This window comes from Lepisma saccharinum, chromosome 12, assembly GCF_977018435.1.
Source record: "Lepisma saccharinum chromosome 12, izLepSacc3.1, whole genome shotgun sequence".
Classification (NCBI taxonomy): Eukaryota; Metazoa; Arthropoda; class Insecta; order Zygentoma; family Lepismatidae; genus Lepisma; species Lepisma saccharinum.
Genome location: NC_139240.1, coordinates 34385445 through 34411340, shown reverse-complemented (window position 1 = coordinate 34411340; position 25896 = coordinate 34385445). Strand labels below are relative to the sequence as shown.

General features: G+C 41.9%; 2 protein-coding genes across 11 annotated transcripts in view; both read right to left on the bottom strand.

The window, feature by feature from the left end:
- Positions 1–25896, bottom strand: part of Lar (tyrosine-protein phosphatase Lar) — an 833005-nt gene that overhangs the window by 557530 nt on the left and 249579 nt on the right. The gene's annotated exons all lie outside the window — the stretch shown is intronic.
- Positions 3003–3545, bottom strand: LOC145996300 (uncharacterized). The gene has a single exon (XM_083132730.1). It carries the CDS (start codon positions 3543–3545, stop codon positions 3003–3005), a length of 543 nt encoding a protein of 180 aa, XP_082988856.1.

Genomic DNA, 25896 nt, shown 5'->3' with positions numbered 1-25896 from the left:
TTTTTCAATGCATAAAGCTACTTCTCTCTTCTCTGTAAAGCAAACAACTTAACTCTTGCATATAAGTGAAACAACTGAATCGAACAAAAGAAAGTGTCATATTTCCTTACATTATCGATGGGATTTCTGCTTCAGTACAGTATATCCAAGTGAAGTGCTGTGAAACTGACAACATGCAGTTATACCATTAATGCTGACGAAAAGGGTATGTAACAGTTGGGCTGAAAAGTTCGTAGGCTGACTCATATATGGCGTTACTAGAATTAAATCCATGTGATTTTTACTTAGTACTAACCTTCAAAAGATACGTGTATAAATTTCACAGCTGCCGGATAATTAGTTCGTGAGATATAGCATTAAGAGTGAAGCAGCTTTTGTTATTGTGAAAAAATGGATAAAAACATAATTTCGTGTGTTAATAAATCATTGCTTTTTGGCGAAAAAAAATACTGTTGAAGCCAAGGCTTGGCTTGATAAACATTATTCGGACTCTGCACCAGGAAAATCAACCGTTGAGAAGTGGTTTGCTAAATTTAAACGAGGCGAAATGAGCATCGAAGACGATGCACGCAGTGGACGCCCCAAAGAGGCTGTTACCGACGAAAACATCAAAAAAGTCCACAAAATAACTTTAAATGATCGTAAAGTGAAGTTGATCGAGATAGCTGAGACTTTAAAATGTTTAGCGATATTCAACCGTAATAAAATTGCTTCCCCATCCACCATATTCTCCAGATCTGGCCCCCAGTGACTTTTTCCTGTTTGCAGACCTTAAAAGAATGCTCGCTGGAAAGAAATTTAGCACTGATGAAGAGGTAATCGCCGAAACTGAGGCCTATTTTGAGGCTAAAGAGAAATCGTACTATAAAAATGGCATCGAAAAATTGTATGACCGCTATAATCGTTGTATCGCCCTCGAAGGCAACTATATTGAATAATAAAATCGAATTTTGTCAAAAAAATATTTTTTACTATGTTAGCCTACGAACTTTTCAGCCCAACTGTTAAGTATTAGAAATTTAACGCAAGGAATTTATAGAATTGCATTGTATAGGTACCTGATTTAGCTAACCAACACATTAAAACAGGAACACTCTAATAATAAAAGCTTCTGAAAGTTCATATACGAGGGGCATCCTGAAAAAAGCTCCAATGGTGCCTATACGCAGCACTAAAGTTGGTGTCAGCGTAGGAACCGAGCACTTCGAGTTCCGTCGTGCATCCTGCTTCTTGGAGGGGAGTTGTGAACACGGTGCCAATCAGAGTTGCGACGTTGCCGTCATCGCCTACCGCTTTGCCGCAGCGCGGTTACTTCTACCGTCAAGACTCCGAAAGAAGAAAAAAAGGAAGACACGTGTACTTTGTTTATATTTTTTCTTTATTTATAACTTTGATTAAGACAGTAATTTTAACAGCTAACTCAGCTCGTTAAGAGTTGGCTAAGTACATATCAGTTATACTCAGTACATCTCTGTCTCTCTCTCTCTCGCGCACACACACATGCATACAACACGAAAAAAGTTACTGAAGGTTACCGGTAAATATTTATAGTGTCAATTGATGTATTTATTAGTTTTTGAAAGATTATATTCCGCCGTCAAGTACCGAGTCAAGTTGCTAAGATTCAAAGCCTCGTCTTTATTTTGTTTAAATACCAATGCTAAGGTATGGTAATCTTGTGTAACTCCCAATCTGTTGTTTATAAGAGTGTAATTAACACATTTTAAAATCAAGCGCTATTACAATTTAAAATAATAATAAATAGAATGAGTCTAAGGATTATAATGCAGAGTTTCAATACCCCTTCATGTACCGTATGGTGCATTGTAAAGGTACATGATTAAGAGATACCCCTTGGGAGGGGCAACTCGCGCAATCACCCGAGGCTCCGCGCTTTAAGGGGGCCCGCGCCAAGTAAAATATTTGTTTGCTCACTGTTTATTACGAGTTTATGGGACACTGGTGCTTGCAATTTAACAAATTAACCCGATTTCTCCTAACTTCACGTGCATCGTTTTGACATACTTAAAAATATCCCAAATTACTGAAATCACATTCTAAACTAAGTACTGTATGAAAATCATGTTCAAATATTTCAGCTAAAAGTAGTTAATATACAGAATTCGTTTAATTATACGTCGAATGAAATCATGGAGTGGAAATATTTTTATACACAAGACCCTGTAAATTCACAACAGCATAAACATTTAATGAGAAGTAATCAAAGGAGAATCATGCTGGAGAATATTATTGAATATGATTAAAAATTGCCACTTGGATAGTTAAAATAACAGTTTGCTATTGAACACATCCAGTTTTGCGCCCTAGGGGCACATTTGAAAGGAATAGAAACAATAATTTAGAAACTTTATTTAGTCCACTATAATTTTTCTGTTTATTGCAGCTTAAGTAATAATACGAAATATATATAAATTTTGTATTAATTATGATAATTTTTGTATTGCGATTATGTAGGACACCTGTACTTCATACAAGGGAGAAAAAATGTTTGATTTTCTCAGACTTGGAAAATTTTGGTTATAGGCCCTGCGTATATTGCATGCCCTGGGTCTCGCACCCACCTCGGTCCTGCCCTGATGTGTATGAATACAGAACAGTGAATAGTACTTTCATGCTTTCCTATTGTCTATTTCATCATTATCAGCATAGCGATATAATAACATCGACAAACAAAAATCTTTGTTAAAACAGATATACGTATCGACGACGTTAAATAGTTAGAGCAGACTCAACCTATTGCTTCGACTCATAACTTGTGCATCACCCTCCCTCGTTTTTTGTTATTACGTTTATTGATTTGAGCCAAAACTTTGCGATATTATCGATGCAGGAGAGTTTTGTAAATTTTTATAGCTTGCATTAATTTAGTGTTCGGCAGTACGTATTATTAGCGAGCGTATCGGTTGACATAATTATTTATAAATTATGAAATGTGCAGAATAGAAATAAATAGCTACATTGTACTCACCGAAATGAAGTTCTTAATCGTCGTCTGCTAATGTTGACACTCCCAAGTCGTCACTGTCACTTCCTTCACTACTTTCGTTATCTGTATCCAAATTAATGATAACTGTATCATGCACACGCTCAATCAGCCCATCAGCTTCCCACACTCTTTCCTCGGTTTGCTTTACTTTCTCCACATCTCTTCGCCACTGTTCAATGCTCACTTTTTCTATTCCTTCTTCCATTAACTGCTCTACTTCTTCCAATTTGAATTTAGCATTTTCCATGGCGATGTGGTTCTTCACGGAACTCCAAACGTATTCTATGGGATTGAGCTCGCAGTGGTATGGGGGCAAGCGAAGAACTTCGTGACCAGCAGCTTTAGCCAATAAGTCCAATTTATAATTGTTCATGTATTTAATTTTCTGGTTGTCTAAAATTTCGCACAATTCAAATTTGTTCATGTGTGCTTCCCACGAAATTCCTTTCTCAGTAAACCAATTTTGAATGTCTTTTTTGGTGCTGCTCTTTGTGGGAATTTTCTCCGCCCTGACACTATGATACGGTGCATTATCCATCACTATTACAGAATTGGGGGGGATATTAGGTAACAGCCTTTCCGTGAAATAACGTTCGAACACATGCGAATCCATTTCGGAATGATAATCGCTGTTTTTGTTCCCCCTTTACCCCTGGAAATCAACTTTGCCCCCGGAACAAAACCATCTTCGGATCCAGCATGGACCAATATCACCCTCTCGCCCTTCCCCGTGGGCGCTTTTGCTCCTACCGAGAGACCTTCACGCCATGCTTGGACAGCAGACCTAACTTTGGAGTCCACCCACCTCTTGGATTTGGTATGGCCTTTGTTTGCCCAAGTTTCATCGGTGTATATGATCTTTCTACCTTCGTTTCTGAAACGCCTAATTGCACGAAGATATCTGTGCCTCCACGCTATAATATCTTCCCTGTCAATTAGCATTGACTCCCTTTTGTGCTTAACAAATTTGAAGCCAACGTCTTTTAAGAGACGATATAGTGTACTTCTCGATATCGACGGAAGTTGGTCGTCTTTTTTTAGAACATGGAGAATTTTATTCAGCGTTGGCAGTTTATTTTCTTTGAAAAAAGCGTGCACATGTCTTCTTATTGCTCCGCGAGCAAAACTGTCGTAATTGTCCAGCCGTGTTTTACGCTGGTCTCTTGGTCTTTTCTTGTTAGGGGTGTCTAACTTGCCTTCCTTATCGACAAATTCCTTTTTTATTTGAAATACTGTGGAAGTGCTAATACCAGTTGCATCAGCTGTCATTTTTACTGCAGTTCTTACGGAAGTAGGTGAATTGTTTGTTATTTGTGAGCGAAAATAAGAATATACATTTAAGATTATGTTTCTTTCCCCGCCCTTTAACACACGTTTCCTCGTCCCCTGTTTATAGCACTCAGGTGATGTTGGCTCCATTGCCTATATTATATTACACGAGAACACAAATTTCAGTCCAGGCCACAGTACACAAACATAAACAATCAAACAAACACGCGCACTCAAATAATAAAAATGTGCCGGTTCCTATTATTGAATATCACCTTCACCAAAAAAATTCTGCAGAAAAATAACACAAGAATTAGCTATAACAAGCCGCACTTATTAATAGCCAATATGTTTACAGGAAAACGCACTCTGACTACCGATGGGCGAAGCTACTTAGACAATTGGCAACTCTGTCGAGCTCTGCGGAAGGTTCGTTCCTTCCTGCAAGTATTGCCACCTCTGGAACGGAGTTTTGTTGCCATCATCAAAGACTCGTCAACACATAGCAATGACACATTATACGGAGGACAATAACCATCGCAAATACGAAGAAACTTGCAGTATATCCAATATATTCACTGTAAAACATCCACAGATGTTTATTCGGAGTGTGACGCTCCATGATAAACATCACTATTCTCAAGTTTCTTCGACTGCACTGTGTAAAACATTAGAATACTCCAAAAGCTGAAACTGCTCTGCAACGAAGATAATACGCGTATGCCTCGCTAAATTAAGGAAAGTAATCAGTGTACTTTTGTTAAGTTTATAAGTTTAGTACAGCGCTAGTTTTTCAATAATTCTATTATAATATAATAATATTTTCTTCCTATTTTAAATGAATAAAATTAATGATACTTTAAACAGTGTCGTGTCCCGTATTTTCTTAAAGTGTGTGTGTGTGTGTTGGGGGGATATACTTTGTTTAGTATTCAGCCCTCATTTTGACGACTTTTTCCGCTTCCGACGTTCCTTTTCGGAATACTGGACTAATGGGGGAGGGAGTTTTAACCCCCACCAACCCTACCTTCCTTGGACACGCCACTGACTTTAAATAACAACGACTCCATGCCATAAGAATATAATTATTCTTTAGGTGCTCGAATATATGTGCAACCCCACACGCCTTTCCAGTGGCGTATTTCAGGGGAGATGTATACAAACTTAGGAGCCAAAAATGGCAGCAATAACAAAAAAGTTATAAAAAACTGTATTTACATATGTTCAGAATTTAATTTTTTTTATGGTTGGTCTTCACGAAATCGGATAAAATGACTCTGAACCTAAGAAATCATATCGGAAAATTTATGAAGATAATTATTATTAATATGTTGAGAGTTCTATAGTGGTACGTTCCTATTTTTATTTGGTTATTTGGTGCCGGCTCCCTTGCCGGAGTGGTTAGCACATCGCGCTACGACACCAGGGACCGGGTCCAAATCCCGGCATGGGTATGGATGTTTGTGAGTGTCCATTCATCAATTTCATCATATCATCACTCATCGCATCTTCGTAAATTAGCCAAAAATTGCATAAAAAGCGAATTCAAACTAAAGCCAATCAATCAATCAGTGGTTATTTGGTGCGAATACTACTACTTGCTCGGATATATGATAATCTGCACAGGCTTCCCCGCCATAATTATCCTCATTTGGCGGTGTGTTGCGCTCTGTCTGATTTGGTACTGTGGTAACTGTTTGTATGTGTGTGTTTACTGTTGCAAAAGTGCCGCTCTTTAATTTGGATACAAACTACTTGAGCTGGATATACTGCTTGCAACCAACGCGGCCGTCCCAATGACACCCGACCCTCATGTTGATGACTTACGAGCGGGGGAGAAGGCCACTCCTTAAAATTTCCGAGAAACATCGAAGTGCTCTGTTCCTACCCTGACAAGTTTAGTGGTCGGAGAGCGACACACACACACATGCAGACAGGAAGAAGTGGCATGTAACTGTAATCTGGTACAGTTGCAATGCAGCCGTTTTAGGACAGTTCTAGGTTAAACATTGAAGCTCTCATACAGTCTCCCACCGACTGCGATGTAGCCTACATTGCACGCTCAGAATTTGGCACAGAGCCACCAGCAATCGTGTGAGTTGTGCAGACCGGACGTCGTGAGTGATAGTATGGTCAGACGATGGTGCAGACAATTCACGGAAGGCCAATCGCATGTGCACAACCCCATACAGCTGAGTACACACGGGCCCTTTGCATCACTTCAGGTGAGAGATCTTGAACCACTCCCTGTACAGCCCTGGCCTTGAATGTTCTGATTTCATCTCTTTGTTTAACTGAAGAGGTTTCTGGCAGGGCAAGGATTTGACAGCTACATTGCGGTAGAGATAGTTCCAGTCTTTGCTGTCAGACACATATACCATGACATACAAAATTTAGTGCCATGCTACGACAAATGCCAGAACAACGGTGGTGATTATGCCGAAAATTAGGTTAGGACTCACTGTTACTAATGCAATAAATTACAACTGATATTCTTGTTTTATTAATACCTAATCGGTAGACTCTTTGATATTTTGCTATTTTTTTCAAATTGGTGTATTTTCTTATTTTTTTATTTTTTACTATACGGTGTTATTTTCCCAAAATTCACATTTTCATTTTAGCACATTTTCTGGCAAATATCTGAAATTATACCTTCATGGTGTTTTTAAACTACTGTTTCAAATTGTAAGTCACATGGCTTAGGCCTCTTCGCGAAAGTTTGATATCTTGAAAGTTATTTTGGGAAAGTTATTTTTTATACCCCTTTTATTAATTTTAATGTAAGGATTTTAGATAATGGAATTTTGGTGTGCAGTTAGGGCCCCACACTTTCTTGATCACAGCTGAAGGTGGGGGTGATGTGATCAGCACCACACTCCTGGCTACCTTTATCCCTCAAAGTTTCCTCAAGGTACCAGCTTCATATGATACTGGGTGGGTGCCGGAGCAGTTTGAATAGGTGGAAAACATCCCGGTTCTCCCCCGCAGGGGATTGACCCCGGGTCTCTCGCATAGTAGTCAGATGCCCTAACGACTGAGCTCCATTATTACTCGCTAGACAAATGCTGATAGTGCGCACTTAGCTTGGTAATTCAAAACATATCTCGTGCGACAAATACGAAGATGTGGCTCCCGTGTGATGCTAGATTAGCACTCGATCTCCTGTTAGAACGCTGCCACTTTGCTCTGTGATGCAAATGGTTTTGATAGAGAGAGAGAGAGAAAGAAGTTGAAAAAATCGTGGGAAATAAATGATTTAATGTGGCTGTCGGAATTATTCCACGTAAGTATAACTCTATAGTTTACTCTTGAGTAAAATGTTGTAAAACTTGCATGTTCTATGTACACAAACATGGCCTAGAAAAGACAAGGATGTAGGATTTCATGGAATTTTTCGTTGTTTTAGGAAATTTCTTTTAAAAAAATCGCTAAAAACGCCAACAATTCGCATTTTTTTGCAAAATTCGCATTATTTCGATATTTCGGACGGGCGAAAAATGTGTCCAGACATCACTGCACATTCCTAAACATAATTTCGCAGCAATTACCATTTTCACGGTTTTGGCGTTTGTGAAAAATCAATGTACCTACTAATTGGAAATTACTTTCTGGCCACCCCTCGTATAAATCAGTAGATAGAAAGTGAAAATTTAGCAGGGCTGGCAGAGAAAAGTCAATTCTTGAAGGAAGTGATTTGCTGTTATGATTGAATGATTCGAGTAAATAAGATATTAAAATATTTTGGTATTTATTATTAGTATTTTATTTCATAATATTGGACATTAACTTCACTCAGTGAGAGATTAATGACCATCTCTCATGAGTTTAAACAGACAGGACAGAGAGTGGCGTTAATTTCATTGCAATACTAGTGTTGCAGTAAATTTGAGGTTGGGAGCATACACTTGCCAATTTTTATAACGTTCACCAATGCAGATTTATGTTTCACTTTTTCGTGATAGTATTCAATATATATCCCATTTGGTTGGATTCTTCTTGATATCTAAGAATATTGCAATGTCATTGTAATACCGCGGTGGCTCAGTCGGTAACGCGTCTGACTACCATGCTAAAGGTCCCGGGTTCGATCCCCGGCGGGGTTCAAATCCGGGAACTTTTCTAACGATGGAAGCGGCCCCGGCGCCCACCCAGCGTCGAATAACATGGGTACCTGGAGGTAACCCTGGGGGGTAAAGGCGGTCAGGGGCGTGATGCTGATCACATCACCCCCACTCACGACCGGATCAAGAAAGTGTGGGACGTTACCCCCACACCCCCTATACACCTTCATGGCGTGGTGCTATGCACAGGGGAGCACTTTACCTTTTTTACCTTTTTTTTCATTGTAAACGTATGTTAACTTGTGCGAAACCAGTAATACGTCAGGATGATAAAAGAAAGCCTTCGTAAGCACTGCTACATTCAATAAGGTGAACTGAGCCAGAAGAGTAATAAAATTCCAACAGCATATTTGCAGTCTAAAGTTCTTCTTGTTTATGCATGCGATTTTTGTTCGATGTTGCAGTCCATGCAATTTCTGTCGCATATTGTAGTGAGATACTTTGTCGGGTGGCGACATTCGACAAAAATCGTATGTATCAATGGAACCTATTTGTTTCCATGTTCCTTCAGTTTGCCCAACAAAATGCCTTACTACGACGTCCGACAACTATCGGACGGCGCCACCGCACTTATCCCCTCCATCTGTTGACAAGTCCCCTTACTACTCCCATACGGACAAGAAAAAATGATAATTCAATGCATTTTCCACGTAATATTTAGAGGCTTAACCTTTACTCCCCCGATGATACCATTTGGTACCATGGTGCTGATTACGAAATGAATGTGCTTTTTGGACCTTCATACTCTTATGTTTGGGTGGAAACTCTGACACAGGTCTGGAGCAAGCCTGGGAAATTCATATTGATGACCAACCTCCCCTCCCCCCCCCCCCTCCGCAACATATCCATGCCACATTTCCGAACAGAGTTTCACATTTTGGCTCATTATTCAACTTGTATGGCACCCAGGAACATAAAACATGTTTCATTCTCTTGACAAATGTCCATTCTTTGAAAAGAATACTAAAGTTCGCGCCTTCTTCCCAAATAGCGGGAGAAGAGGGGGTAAACTCCAGATATTTGTGTTTTTTTTTCATTGAAATTCGGTAGTCGCTCCCCCCAAACCACCTTTCCTCGGTTCAACGTTCTGAATTGTACACGGTTGCATGCTCTGATGTTTTAGCTGCAAAACAAAACTTATCCGAAGTAGATTGCTCCCTTAGTGCCCGAGTTATTACAATTTTCGTCAAAAGAGTGTTCGAAGTCAATGAAGACGAAATTCCCTGACATTTCCCTGACTTTTTTTGACACCTCAAATTCCCTGACTTTTCCCGGTTTTCCAGGTTTTCCAGGTCTGTCGCCACCCTGGATGAGTGCTGACATGATGAAATTGATGAAAGGACATTCACAAACATCCATGCCCAGGCTGGGAATCGAACCCAGGACCCCTGGCGTCGTAGCGCAATGTGCTAACCACTCCACGTGCACCGGCACGTAACGTAAGAGAGAGAGAAATAAAATATATGGAGAGAGAAGCGAGATCACACAGACTTTTGTGTCTCTCCAGCATAATCTCGACGATGAGGATGAATAAAAAATAAGCGAACCAAGATGAAGGAACAAACTCACCGAAGCAATCATGTTACACCGAGAATTCGAACCTAGAATCCATGCTTTCGGGACTCTACCAATCCTTCAATGCATAAAACATTGGCTACCATTACTTATTTACAAATTTCGATGAGGAGGCGTTACAACACTATGCTCCATATAATTAAAAACACCGCAGAGGCGGTCGCCCTTTGTATCTGTTGGGGCTCTGGCGGGAAGTCCCGTCTGCGTGTAAAGCCGACACAAAAGCCGAAAATTCCGGTATTTCATTTCGTCACTTCTTTGTTTTTAATTATTCGCGTGAGCCGTGCAGATTGTCAAAGCATTTTTCCCGCCATCTCAGGATGCTTCACTCCCATCCTCTCCTCTCTTCTTTTTTTGACGTCACCCTTTTGTTTGTTCGAGCAGAAAACTCGGATTTGCGCATGCGCCGGCACTCTACAACAAAGGAATAGCTAAGCTCTGGAACACTTGGCCAAAAAAGAGGGGCGGGACGGGACTCAGGCCCTGGGGGGTTGGTGGCAAGGGTGGGGAGAGGGCGCAACAGTTATTCGCACGTCAACACCCTCAAGTAAAGGGAGAAAGAGGGATATTTTTTTAACGTGGCTTGGCGATTTGTGGCACACTACCGAACTCAGTGTTGCCAGACGTTGACTCTCTATCATGAATTAGATACATCTCTGGGGATTCTTGCTGAACACAACATCCCTTTCTCATTACTTTTGCTATATACTTGTAACGAGTGCACTCACGGTCCCCGAAATGACATGTCATTCATACCCCGGCACGGGGCCAAACGTCGTTATGTGTACGGGAGACCGGTCGTCACTCTTACGATCCAGGTTTTTAAGTTCGGTACTGAGACGGTCTTTTATTGTCGTACTATTGCGAGGCGGAGATAAATACCTTGAAACGTTACACTGTTTCGTTTACTTTGGATATGTAGATTCGAACAATCATAACACACTAATAGCATAATATCCGATACCTGAAAAACGTCAAATAACAACACTGACGAACGGTAAAAGTGAATATATATATATTGTAACAACAAAAAAAAATATTGCAATCAACAACTGTTTACATTGCTTCCTCAATCGCTCACTCATTCACTCTCTCTTTTTCACACATCTGAGGTATTTTTACATGTGAAGTATAGAAACAAATCATGGATCTCATTAACATTAACATATCATTCCTTTTTAGTTTTAAACCTTTATGTGAATTTAGGATATTTGTCTGACAGCTCCTGTGCTCTTCTAAATTAATTTTTGTGCCAGCCCTCGGAAAGCGGTTATCTAAGACAATTGGGTCGGCGTGGTTAAATCTTTCGTTCGAATGAACGTATGCATCCAGTCGTAAGCACGACATTTAACAAGTTTCTCGGACGGGGGTATTACACACATAAGCCTCTCTCGTCCAATGAGAACAACTACACCATTACATAGTGATGCAAAAACTTAATCGGCTCCAGCTGCCGGAATACACAAATCAATCGTCGGCGCGAGCAAAAATTACATCAATAACCACTATGTAATAAATAATACTACTTCACGCGCACGACCATGCAATATAAATTACGCTTTCCACAATAAAAAAGGACTCATCAGTCAACTACTGACAAATTAAATGGCGCGACGGGGCGGTCGGTTACACAAAAAATGGAGCACACTTTGACAATTTACACTAAATATTAAAGTAATGGAATGGAACTTCTAACTCTGAATGCAGACAATTAAATTAGAACATCTGAACATGAAATAACCCTTTTTTATATAACAATACCAAAAATTTATCAGACACGGAAGTTAGGTTCGGGTTCCTGAGTCACTTTGCAAATAAGTGAGACTTCGGCGTTAATAGTACGGTGTTGATACTAACAATGCACGTTTACATGGACATAGACCATCTGAAGAATACTCTACCGGACTCGGCTACATTGCGTGGTCATACATCTCTCCTGGACGCGGGACTTGCACACGGTTCCTTTGCGGCGAAATTGTTCTCCGAGGTCGATCGCGACGATATGGTGTACTTCCACCTCCTTAGCACTTCGGGTGTTCCTCTCGTCACTAGCGTCGGGTGTACGTGGTCACGCGCCGGTTCGGAATTTCTCTAGTGTGGGGCATCAATTGGAAGTCGATCTGGAACCATCTCTCTCTGGTAACGGGCTTCGATTGGACGTCGAACACGTCCTTCGGGCTTTGGGCAGTGGTTGGCTTTGGCGTCGTCTTTGGCGCTGGCTGGCTGGCTTCACCGGATGATGGCGATGGATCGTTGCAGGCGTCAGGGAATTCGACGGACTCCCTTCTCTATCTTCTTTAGCCGCCCAATATTATGTAGTCAACGCTTGGCAAAAACAAATCACCGCGTAATATTTCACCAAAATAAGGCGCACACTGGTAGCTCTCTATCCGCAATTCGCTCACGGTACGTAAGAAAAGAAAGTCCACGGAGACAAAACAATAATCACGCGAGAGTGTAGCGCGGATATGCTCTCTCTATGAAATCCAGGTAAAACTGTGTCTGGACTCGTAGTACTCTTGATTTTATATCACTTTCGAATTTGTCCGTTGAGAAGCATGCTAAAGTGGCTTGGCATGGGTTTCCGAAGAGATGGAAATGATCTCTGTCCATTGTCTTGAAACGCGGTCACCAGGCGCGTCCTCGATTCTTGCAGACTTGGGCTCCAGCTGATTTTCTTGGTCATCCGTGAAAAATGGGTTCGCCCACCCGCTGTGACTCCTAGCCCGGTCCCGACGAAAATAATCCTTCCTTTTCTTCGTGTTGGTGCAAATATGTCATGTTCTAAGCCGCAATGACAGTTCGGCTGTCACTCAGGAAAAACCCGTCTCCCAACTCCCGACGTCTGGCTCGGATACAAATTTATCCACAAAATAAATCAAACCTCACACTTTTATATTTGAACATACAAGGAATCAATAAACAAAAATAATTTATATCGAACTGCGTTTCACATGTCACTGGATACCGTGACACACTCCCCAGCAATAAATATACATCTAGATCCCGATATAGTAGTTTTCTTTTCATGGCGTTGTGTGTATTCCATAATTCTACAACGAAAGGCGACTGCCAATATAAATTTTCAATAGGGACTTAGTCTAACGCCGTAGAGTTATGTAACGTACAAAATGCAAGTGTGGAAAGCCAGCATTTCGTTCTTATTGAGAACTTTTGGCAGCGAAAATACTCCTGATACTGAACTAATGTAGTAAAGTTACAACATTATATAACGTATACAATCTAAATTTATATTATAAAATTATTTAATTCTTGAAATTCTTCAACTGAATATAAAGTACATAACAACACTAATTTTTTTACGTTACATTCAATGCCTTCAATATTTTTGTAACTATTTGGTAACGAATTGTATTGGTGGATGCTTGTATAAAATGGTTACGAATTGTATTGCTGGATGCTTGTATAAAATGGTCCTTTTTGGTATGTAGTTAGTCGCAAATTGGGACTGTGAAAGTTTTTTTTGTTGTTGTCTCATGTAACTGTGAGTGTCTAAGTTCTTTGGATTGTTTGATTTCGTTTCGTGTAGTAAATATTTCAAGTATATAGGGTGATTCGGTAAAAGTGTGCCATGAGAAAACAGGAAATAGGTGAAATGACACTGAAGAATTTGAGATAGGGAGCCTAGGGTCGGACAAACCAGCGTAACCAAAAATGGGCTGAAAAATGGACTGGAAGTAACACTGCTGGCGTTCAATGAGTAGCGACATTTATTGACATTGATTCACGTGTATGAGTTACATGCTTGATACGTGGAAACTTGTACCATAACACTGACAAGCCGTAACCGGGATTCGAACTGGGAACTTCGGTTTGCTACTTTTGTAGTACATATGGCCGGCCTCTGTGGCGGAAACGTTATCACAGAGCGCTACGACGCCAGGGGTTCCGGGTTCGAATCCCAGTATAGCTATGGGTGTTGATGAAGCGACACTCACAAAGAACACCCATCCTCAGGCAGGGATTCGAACACGGCTTGCAAACAACTCCCCCACGGAGGTCGGCGTCCAATTTTTATTCAATTTTATCGCTAGGATAGTGTAACGGTAACGTTTAACGGTAGAGGTGGCTGTGCCTCGTTAGCATAAAATAATGCAGTTTCCAAATGCGCTATGAAAGGGAGGGGAAAAGTTCATCCCTTAAAACCAGCTCAAGAACACCTTGAGGTGTATTGTATTACAGTTCGCACCCCACATCAACCTGATCCACTTGAATTTCAAGTACCTCCTTGCAAACTTCAGAATTCCGGGATGGGCAAAAAAAGGAGAAAAAGATTGGCGCGAACACAGAAGAGGTAGAGAGGGCGTTTAGGGTGACAAAAGCTCTCTCAGTTAAACACCCACCGCTCCACCATAACAAAACATGCCAGGTTCCATTACTCAAAAGGTGTCAGATTTCCTCGCGAGATGATCAAAACTAGGAGAAACACTACACCGCCAGAGCAATATACGGGACTCAAATTTTTGCTCCTACGTGCCCCTTCTTGTAACACGAGAACCGCCCCTGAACAAGCGATCGCTAACTGGAAGGTCGAGACTCGGCTGTACCAAAAGCGAGGAGACTGTCATTTGTTTTTCACCTGAGAACGAGGAACCAAAAGGGGGGTGGAGGCTTCGATGAAAGCGGAAACAGATTTCGAAGCGCCTGTGAGTTATACAACCCGTGCAGGCATCCGAGCATTGTGGATTGCTTCTGTCAAGGATATCTCCCAGAAATCTTGTATTTCCGTCAGGAGGTGAAGGAACATTTCTACCTCGGATCGATCCGCCTTCTTCTTGAGGTTTAACTAGCGCTTTCAGTAAACACTCTTCATATTCAAAGATTCTTCTTCTTCTTTCTGCAGTTCTGTTCTTCGCGTATCCATGCCTAATTTTAGCGTCTTTTGCAACCAACAAGGTCGTTGGAGCCTTTATATTGGAAGAATAAACATTTTCGTTACTCGCAAGTGACTTAACGAACGTACGAACTCCCTGCAGTTTTCTTTTTATTATTATGCTCAGATAGGCTAATCGAGACTCGATCCAGAGTTTAAAGTACAATTGAGCAATGAACTTCCACAGGCAATCTTAGAATACCCCTTGACTACATCACCCTCTGATTGTTTTTCTTTCTATGAGAGAGAGGGGGGAGGGAGAGAGAGCGTTTTCTCCCTTTTTCGTTCCGAAAGAGAGAGGGATAGAGATAGTGATAGTAAGAGAGTAACGGGGGAATGGAGGGCAAAAGCTTTCACTTTCCTCTACGCTTTAGAGAGAGAGAGAGAGAGAGAGAGAGAGAGAGAGAGAGACTACCACCATCAGAAGAGAAAGAACCCTGCCTCCGGGAGAGGGACAGGAGGAGGAGTGTGAGGCCCTACCTACACACGAGGAGCGAAAGGGGCACGGGAAGATAGATGCTCTCTCTCTCTCTCTCTCTCTCTCTCTCTCTCTCTCTCTCTGTGTGTGTGTGTGTGTGTGTGTGTGTGTGTGTGTGTGTGTTTGTGTGTGTGTGTGTGTGTGTGTGTGTGTGTGAGTGTGAGAGAAGGGGAACAAGTTGAGAAATTTAACCACTACACTACTACTTCGAACTCGCTCGCTACCTATCGCCTAAACGTAGCTTCGCAATTGTGTTTCACTGGAGTTCGAAGTTACTACCATCAATCCTAACAGCTTTATCACTGGCACAAACATTGTCTAGTATTTGATTATTGTTGCTTATCGTCGCTTTTCTTCCACTTTTGGCTAATCGCAACGATAAGGATGAGTGATGATATGATTTAACTGATGGAAGGGACAATCACAAAGAACAACTATGCCCAAGCTGGCATTCGAACCCGGGAGTCCTTCGAGTTCTAACTAGTGTATTAGCCACTGCCGCCCGGAGGTCGGCATACGCGAGAAAGGAGTAAACTAAATTTAGTTTACTGGACTGGTCTCGATAAGCCTCTCCGTGCATACAATTTAACAGGTTGGTCATTTGTAGAAAGAGGGAGGGTGTTGTAACATCCCGAAAGAAGAAACAACTGCGGATAAATTTGTAACGTTAGTTCGCAGCCCGCAAGGGAGGCATTTGCTCGAGTGATGGTGCAGCAGAAGGTTTCGTGTTCCGCCTAATTGTCTTCTGCCAGTGATAAGACGACCTCATCTTCCAAGAGTAATTGATACTTTCCAGTCCGGTGGGAGAGCTGCTCATTAAATTCCGAACGATAACCATCTCCCGGCCGAACAACCGTTCCCCGCAGCAAGACAGGAAGGCAAAGAGCTGCGCTTCTCCTGACATTTGTCTGCATTCATTTCTCTCTCTTACAGATTCTTCATGCTTCAGCGTAATTAATCATCCGCTGGCACGCGAGCGGTTCATTAACAGAGACGTTCCTAGACTCGCACGCAGCCTGGTAAAGCCCGTGAGGTTTCTCAGCGTATGACAATATGCGAGTCAGGTCAGCCTCACCGATGTTGCATGAACTGGTTTGGAGAAACCAGAAAATACTCACGGAGAATCATCTTACAATGTCCTTGTGCAAAAAGCATCATACGTGATATCCGGGAACAGTGTACACTAGAAGGGGCCATAGCGTGGTGACAGTACTGTACGAAGGAGAACGATGATGGATCGTTCGAAAATATGTTACGAGTAGATAACTTTCGCCATTCGCGTTGCTTTCGCAGGGTAATGATGATGAAATGTTCAAATCGGAGGGGATCACTCGAGAAAGCAACAGCGAAGTAAAGAAATTTCGCGAGAAGGAACAGCGGAGAAAAGGAATTTCGCGAGAAAGGAAGAGCAGAGTACAAGAATTATGCGAGAAGGAACAGCGAACCAAAGGAATTACGCGGGAAGAAACAGCGAACAAAAGGAATTACGCAAGAAGAAACAGCGAACTTAGGAATTACGCGAGAAACGAACAGAAGAGTTAAATAATAACGCGAGAAGGGACAGCAGAGGAAAGGAATTAAGGAATTACGCGAAAACGTAAAACGTACGCGAGAAAGAACAGAGGAGCAAAGAAATTACGTGAGAAAGGAAAAGCGGGGGAAAGGAATTACTCGAGAAGTAACAGCGGAGAAAAGGAATTACTTGGAGAAGTAACAGCGAAGGAAAGGAATTTACTCGAGAAGTAACAGCGGAGAAAAGGAATTACTTGGAGAAGTAACAGCGAAGGAAAGGAATTACTCGATAAAGGAACAGCGGAGAAAAGGAATTACTCGAGAAGTAACATCAGAGAACAGGAATTACTTGGAGAAGTAACAGCGGAGGAAAGGAATTACTCGAGAAGTAACATCAGAGAAAAGGAATTACTTGGAGAAGTAACAGCGGAGGAAAGGAATTACTCGAGAAAGAAGCAGCGGAGGAAAAGAATTACTCGAGAAAGGAACAGCGGAGGAAAGGAATTACTCGAGAAAGGAACAGCGGAGGAAAGGATTTACTCGAGAAAGGAACAGCAGAGGAAAGGAATTACTCGAGAAAGGAACAACGGAAGAAAGGAATTACTCGAGAAGTAAGAGCGAGAATGGAAGTGTAAGAGGGGCATACGCAAGAAAGGAACAGAAAAATAGGTGCATAAGCGAGAAAGGAAGAGCAGAGGAGGGAAATGTGGGAGAAAGGAATGACATAGGAGGGAAATTTGCGAGAAAGGAACGAACAGCAGAGGAGGGAAATGTGCGAGAAAGGAACGAACAGCAGAGGAGGGAAATGTGCGAGAAAGGAATAGCAGAGGAGGGAAATGCGCGAGGAAGGAATAGCATAGGAGGGAAATGCGCGAGAAAGGAACAGCAGAGTAGGTGGCATATGCATGAAAGGAGCATCAGAGGAGAATAGTCGAGAAAGGGATCACGGTTGAGAAAATACGAAAGAAATATGCGAGTTAAAAACAAGAGTGAACGATAATATGTAAGAAATGAACAGAGCAGAATAATAAGCGAGAAAAAATATCGACAATCGAAAAAAGAATATCAGCGGATTGTAATGAACGAGAAACAAAGATATGCGAAGGCAGAAAATGAGCAAGAAAGGAACAACAGTGGAGATAAAAGAATGAAAGGAATAAAGAAACGATTAAACGATAAATAAAAAAGTCTGATAAAAAAGAAAAGGTAGCCTCACGAAATGGAACGGAATAGGTGTGTAAGGAAGAGAGGCGTAAGGAAGTAATCGAGAAAAGAACAACGGCCAATATAGGAATAACCGAGAAAAAAGAATAACGGCCGAAGGGAACAACAGCCGAAGCAACCACCACGAAAACGGCAACACAACTTCATAGGGTTTCAATATCCACCCAGAAATATACACGGCCGTCCCACCTCCCCTCTTTGCTCCCGAAGATTCCTATCTCTGCGCTGGGAGGGGCGGGAGGACCAGGGCTCCACAGAGGTGAAATATCTGGCATGGCTTAATCCTGGGAGCCGAGGTAAGTTATGGCTAATGGTCCCTCGCTTGTTTTACGGCGGAGGTATCCCGACCGACGTATGTGGGTATTTATTGAGTCTTTATATTAAAGTCGAGCGAGGGAGATTCCACTTCCCCCACCCCCTACGAGGGCCAGCAGAGGGAGTTTTCCACCCCCTCAACCTCCTCGCTAGTGAGGGTTGCAGAGGGCGTCAAGGTAAAGTTTTCCTCCTTCCTTTCGAACCGTTATATGATCCTGCGTCCACCTTAGAACGGCCATACCTGACGTCTGTGGTCTCGAACTGATGTAAGTGTTGCAAACTATCATGACTTTTCACCAGCACTTTCAAAATTTACAGCTGCATTTTTTTTTCAACAGCGAAGTTCATGTAAGCAAAATAACGTTTACAAAATATTAATTTTGACTGACGTTTAACGGGAGAGGCCGATTAATAATGCCTGCCACAAGCCATCTTCCTAAATGGTTTGTTTCCAGATATCACATCGCAGATTGCTGAAGGGATCATAGCGTAACGATTTAATATTAGTCAAAGTAACTGCAGTAGTTCACGTTATTGATTAATGTTGATGTTGCGCAGATATTGTGAAAATAAAGTTTACATTTAAAAGGTATAGGACAAACACTACTGTCCACTAAATTTCATCTTTCTAAGTCTACTCGTTCAAAAAAATGCAGGGCTGAATAGGACTGTTTTCCTCAGCGATGTATAATAGTGGAATAAACATGTCACGTATTAAACAGCGTAGAATATTTGGGTCCAGTCTGGAAACCCGCTCGACAGATTAATGGTTAAGCTATTAGATTATCGCAAATGGTTTTTTTGGGCCATCTGCCTTCTCGCGTCCGCAGTTTAGATGCCGTTCAGTTCGCATTACTAACTCCAGAGAATCCCTCATAACGGTATCTAACCGTATCCATGTTGTCTGATTCTGTGTAGTATCAGTTCTTTAAATAACATGGACACATACAAGAATAGTTGTTCGTTCATCCCATACACTTACCAGACTTGGCATATCCCCCCCCTTTTTTTTTTTACAGATTTGAGTACTGGGTGATGACAAGAAAACAAAGTTCCATGAATAATTTGATAAAAGCAAAGATTAATATAGCTGAATCTCTGGCATTCCTAAACCAGAAAGTTTAATTACGGCAACAACGTAAGTCTTCCATTCGTCCCTATTTAGGACAAGAGCAATGAACTCTGGACTCGTCTTAACAATTTTCCTCAGATCCGTAATACCTAGGTAAATGAACACGTAATGCAGTTACCCGTTCTAAGAGGCCGGTAACTTTTTCATCCCACCTCTCGAAATAATCCCGAACATTTGTTGGCAACACTTTTCGCAAACGCCTAGTACACGTCAAGGAGCGACAACACTGCGAGCTCGCTGTATATAAAAGAACGCCATTTTTTGTAGAAAGCCCTGTCGGATTTCCAAAAAAATTCCGGCAGATGACAGCACTGATAGGGAAAACCACATAATGACTGGTTTCACAGTTTCCTCTCCTCCACGTTCCGCCACCCCCCCCCCCCTCTACCCGTTCCGGAGAAAAAAGGAGGGTAAAAAAATCTTTGGTCGACGTGAAAACTACGATTGTCGAAACGTGACGCGAATCCCAACTGAAAGTCCCCCAATTGTGAAGGTTTGGGTTGCCTACATCACAGGGGTGAGCTCATGCCCAAAGGATGGTATGAAGATAACATGTTCCGGACCGGTTTCCGATATTTTTCAGTCACTTTACGCGAGAAAGTGGCTGCAGACTACTGTACTATTCAAAAGTGGGTAGGAGGCCTCGACAATGGGACAAGCTGAAAGATATTAAAAATTGAAAAATAATATTCCTTATGATGTCAACAAATGTTTCCTTCGTTACGTTTGTATCAAAATAGAAAGATCGAAACGCTGCCTCTTGCTGAACCAAATTTACTTCAACTATACTTGCATTGAGAAGACTAGAGACCTCCGAGCGATGGGGTGGGGGAGAGGAGGCACTGACCTAGCATCCAGGAGGAAAATGAGCGAGTACTCTTTGATCTTAGCTCTGGACCACCGTCTCAAGAGAGAAGGTCTCGTAATGAGAGAATCTCCACTCCCGCCATAATGCGTCTCCCTCGGAGGGACTTCGGAGGCAAATTAATTTCGGTAAGGTTGCGAGTTTGTTTACGGAAGGGAACCCCGGAGAATCAGAAAGTCAATTCAACCTTCCCCCGTCGTGGATGGTGGGAAGGGGGAGGGGGGACAAGGGACAACCCACATCTGTTCCTTACAAGGTTCTCGCGCGACTTCTTCCCTAGTTTACCCGATCCTCGTGGCTTCGTTGGACCAATCAGGTCACTCTGGTGGGACCTCGTGAGTGTACAGCTGAGACGGGTCGTGTACAGCTAGGAACTGAGCAAGATTTTCAGAACAACGATCCAAGCGCCGCACATGGCTGATAATGACGATCTTTCTCTCGGATTGGTTGATTGATTTGACTTATCTTACTTTCCTTTCTGCGACTTTTTGACTAATCGCGAAGATGAGTTGGTGTTTTAAGGCCACTTTATGCACAGTAAGGCTAATCGGGACTGGACCTACAGTTTAAAGTGGGATCCGAGCCACTATGTGCCTCTACCGTGTGTCGAATCTGGGAACCCTTGATTACAAGCTAATCATGAAGATGAGTGATGATACAGTGAAGTTGATGAAGAGACACTCGCAAAGAACACCCGTGCTAAAATCCGCATCCGGGATTCCTGACGTCGTGGTGAGCTGTGCAGGGTCCCAGGTTCGATTCCCAGGCTGGAAATGGGTGTCCCTATCCTTGTGAATGCCCATCATTTTCATCACCTCATCACTCATTCTCATCATTGCGGCTAGTGGCAGAAAAGTCAGACTTTAATCATCCAAACTGTTTATCATTGCTGTTGGGAGATGGCAGTGTTTAACAAATGTCTTTAGCTTAAACTGTCCGTGAGGATGTCTTTTTTTTCTGTCTTGTGCAGGTCTCCTTACAACTTTGATCTCTTAAGCTTCCTCAAGGGGCAATTTACACCTTTTTTTATTTAACTCTTTAAGTATTTTAGATAAGGGGATATTTCCCCATACACATTGAAGTGAGCAAAATGTCCATATGTGCTACACCACTCATCAATTTTACTTCAATCAATCAATTTAATTTCATTTATTTATTTGTCCATCACAGGACCGAAGTTCCATTAATGTTGAACATCATATACACAAAGATAATGTTGATAAACGTTCTCCTCCGGGGCCGTGCCGTGCCGTCTAAGGCGCTCTGCTTTGGGCTCAGACTGCGGGACGGCATGGGTTCGAGTCCACCTGGGTTCTCGGCCTGTGTATAGGACCGGTGGCAACGCACCATCGCGAGGAATTTGGGGAGCTACGAGTGAGTAGCGTAACCCAGTCACGGATATCTTCTAAAACGACAGTGGGTTCGACGTGCTGACCCCACGTCACCCCATTACTGGTTGAACATCTCCGCACCTCTAGGTAGGATTGTGGGAGGGAGACTGGCAGTCGGGAGATACGTCGGGTCAAGGCCCTTCTATGGCTGTAGAGGTACGTGTTATTATTATTATTATTATTATTATTTTGATAAATACACAAATCTTAACAACAATGTTAAAACATAAAATAATATAAAATTTATGATACTACATATTATAAATACAATTAAAACTCATTTACAGTCAAATCCAATAAAATATAGTTTTACAAAATTTTGCACATAAAGTCGAAAAATATGTCCAAATCATGCACTAGGAAAAAATCATTAAACTATTCTTGACCTTCTACTATTGGAGAGTTTTGTGTACGTCTTACTTTGAGAATGGGATGTAGAAAGGTGTTCTGTGCCTCGCTGTAAAATGTGTTACATGGAAGTTAATTTTCTCAGAACTTATTGTCTTACTAATTTGCGTAAAAACTCTTCTGTCTTTCAAGATATTGAGACCTATCATAAGAAGCAGTGATATCAACCTTAACAGAACTGTCTCAGATTGACTTTTGTGTTTTCCGGACAATAACAACCAAGACGCAATAGAAATAGCAGTCAGCCCAGTCTTCGTTCCGCACTTTGTCCGCTATGGGCGATGCTTACGGAATGCGGCTGACGTTCAGCATCCGCAGGGTAGTCAGTCCGTGTGGCCTATCCTATTACTTCCTTCAGCCATAACAACCAATGCTTAAAGAGTGCTGAAACGCTAAGCACTCTTTCAGCATTCTTTCCGCCCGTGTGGGCCGGGGCTAAGGTTTCGACTCGTCTTTATGCAAGCCAACTTTTTAGGAAGTTGGCGATTTCGTTATGTTTCCTCGAAATATGACTCAACGTAATAACTCTGGATGATCCACACCAAGGAAGTAAACTGAAATACGCTAAAATGTAAGGCGCAGCTTTCTCCTTTAAAACTTAGTAACTTTTGACTGGAGTTGGAAACTCTTGTCATGTAATCGCACGTGCACATATCCGATGCTCCGCACAGACCCGACCTCAGTCGCCCCCGCACGAACCGCCTTTGGCAAACAATTGACGATCGACAACACATGTATCATGTGTCGGCATGATTTTAAAAAGAGGAAAACGAAAAACGTTTAGTGGGCGCGGTCAATCGAAACACGATCACTCCGCTTCATCAAGGGAGATTAGTCTGAAGCAAGTGAGCGCAACACAGGGTGCCTCAAAAGTATAGTGTCGTTTACCTTCATAGCAAGACTACACTTTACGGTACTTTTTCTTTTAACGTTGGAGCATTAGTAAGTTAATAAGTTCTCACATTTTCTTCTTTCAACTGTTATCACTAACTTCTTTTAATTTTCTTTTTTCACGAAAGTTTAAGACGACAGTGCCTGGTATTACAGTTTAGAATGACGTCCGAATATAGCCCCACCAACATTCCTTCATTACAAGGAAGAGCGTTAACCACTAGGCTATCAAAGAGGTTCCTTTCCTCGCACAAAATAAGATTCTACTTACACCGAGAAAAGTTTCTTTGAAATAACCAAAAAAATAGTTTCTTGTAACCGAATTCTATTAATAATCGTACGCATTTACCTAAAGTTATCAAAACATTTAAACAAAATTACAAAATTTGGTAAAGACATCCAAATGTTATGTTTACGATTACGAAAAATGTTAACAAACTGTTTTTTTTTTTTAATTCAAATAAATATTTTATTCTGTGTAGTGTTAGTCTTACACAGAAATAATGTATTTTACTGAATATTAATATTGTTGACACTAAAAACAATTATCGGCCTTGAAAATATATCGAACCATAATTGGAAGTGTGAAAATAAGGTCACCCTGTATGTATGTATGTATATTTCTCTCTCTATCTCTGTCCCTCCCCTCTTTCTCTCTCTTCGAAGTATTCTCTGTCCAAGGAACTTCTGGAGCAAGCGAACGAAAGCAAGTCACTGAGCAGATAGTGACTCGGGAGGGCTCGAGAGAGGGGAAGTGAGTGCATGGAGGAGAAAACGCGGATGCAGCTGCTAGGCGTTTACGGCAGCGTGTACTGCTTCGCTCAGCCCACTAGCTTTCTCCCCTTCCCTACCGTTATGCGCGGCTTTGTTCCACAGATTCCCGGAATAGAGTATAGAGGGATATGGAAAGTCCAGAGTAACACAGATGCGAAACGAAAAAAGAAAAAAAAAACTTGCGAAATTCACTTTGTAACACAACGTTCGTGATAATTAGTGATTGTGTTCAGATTTCGCATTTAGGATCCCATTTCGTGATTAATTCATGGGACAGCAAAACGTAGTTCGTATCAAGTGTTTATCATGATTATCGCGGATCTCCATAAACACGTGCCTCTGCTGATAAAGCATAATGAATTGTGTTTCAGGTAAAGTTGAAGTCCTGATTCGAACGCCACTTTACTTTTTTTAAAAAAAAAAAAAAAAAAAAAAAAAAGTCCGAAAGATCAGTTATTCTCCGACAACAATATGTCAAGTCCACGTGGAGCCCACTATATCCTCCCCTCAAACCTTTTCCAGAAATAGCGCCCGTTTTAGGAACTGGCAGTACCTGTCAAATCCACGTGGAGTAAAGGAGATGTTGTCAATTCAGTTTCTTTACAGATTTCATAACGTGAGGCTGCGGTTATCTTTGCTTGGTTGTGTTATTGTGTTGTGCTATTTTTTTTATATACAATGTGGAAATCTTGGGAGAGTAACGCCGTCGCAGTTCGTGTTGGATGTCTAAACACTGCAGGTAAGAGTGAAAACAGCGCGGTCGGCTTCCTCTCGAGTTATGTCAAAGACACCGAACCGGCGTTCGAATCAGGGCTTCGACTATATCTCAACTGTGGTTCCCTTTAAGTTCCAGAACGTCTCCACAAGCTTTAAAACCAACTAGGACATCTTCTTCCAGAACAACATGGTTCCCACACCACTCCAACTAGGAAAGCACCGGCAACGGCCTTTATCAGGAAGTGCGCAGGTTATTATACGATTCAAATTCAGGATTATTTCGTACGCGGCAAGGATATTCCTGGACCACGATCCCGCCTTAGGAAAACAAGGAACCGGTCCAGCTTTCGCATGCAAGAGAAAATCCGGGAAGAGAGAGCAATATTACAACGGGCCGTATCCCCGAAAACTTATCCCGGCATCCTTTGCGGTTTAACCCACGGCGAGATAACATCCAGAAATACATTCGACAACAATGGGAACCCCTGCAACAATGGACCTCCCAAACGCTGAGATGTTAAACCTCGCGGGGGCCGTTCGAAGACGGGGCTGAAGGGGGGAGGGAGGAAGGGAAGGGTTTTTAGGGCTCCCTGCGGAGAGATGCAACTGACCTCTGCCGGAGAGGAATCGAAACGAAATGGAAAATGAAAAGGTTGCGTCATATTCGGATGCAGGGATTTGGTGAGGGACGCAGGTGGGCATCCTTACAGTGTTCAAACTCTAGCATTTAGCTACGGGCAATCCTTTATATTATCGTACAGCCAACGGTGAAGATAACAGCATGCAAATTGTCCATCGTTATTTCATTATTCTTATTAGAATAATTAAATCAAGAAGACTTAGGTGGGCAGGGCATGTGGCACGAATGGAAGAGGAAAAGAAGAGTTTACAGGATTCTTGCTGAGAAACCTGAAGCTAAGAGAAGGCCAGGAGGGATAACGTTGAGATGGACCTAAAGAAAATCGGTAAAGGTGGAAAAGATTGGATCGATCTTGCCCAGGATATGGACAGATGGAAAGCTTGTTTTGCTGCAGCCATAAATCTTCGGGTTTAAGAAGGCTAGAGAGTTATTTATTTCATTCTTGTTTATTCTACATCATGTTGTTTTCAGCAATTATGCTGATGCAAATCAGGTGTTGTCGTCTGCTTAACCACGATCACCACATTGTAGAAAACAGACGAAATGGGGATGCACAATTCGCTTACTGTTACATTTGCCGTTGGGTGTACAGTCATGAGAATATTGCCGCTTTTACACGAACTCAAATTCCTACAACTTAAGGCCGAATCAGACAGAACTGAGTTTCCAGTAGCAAAATC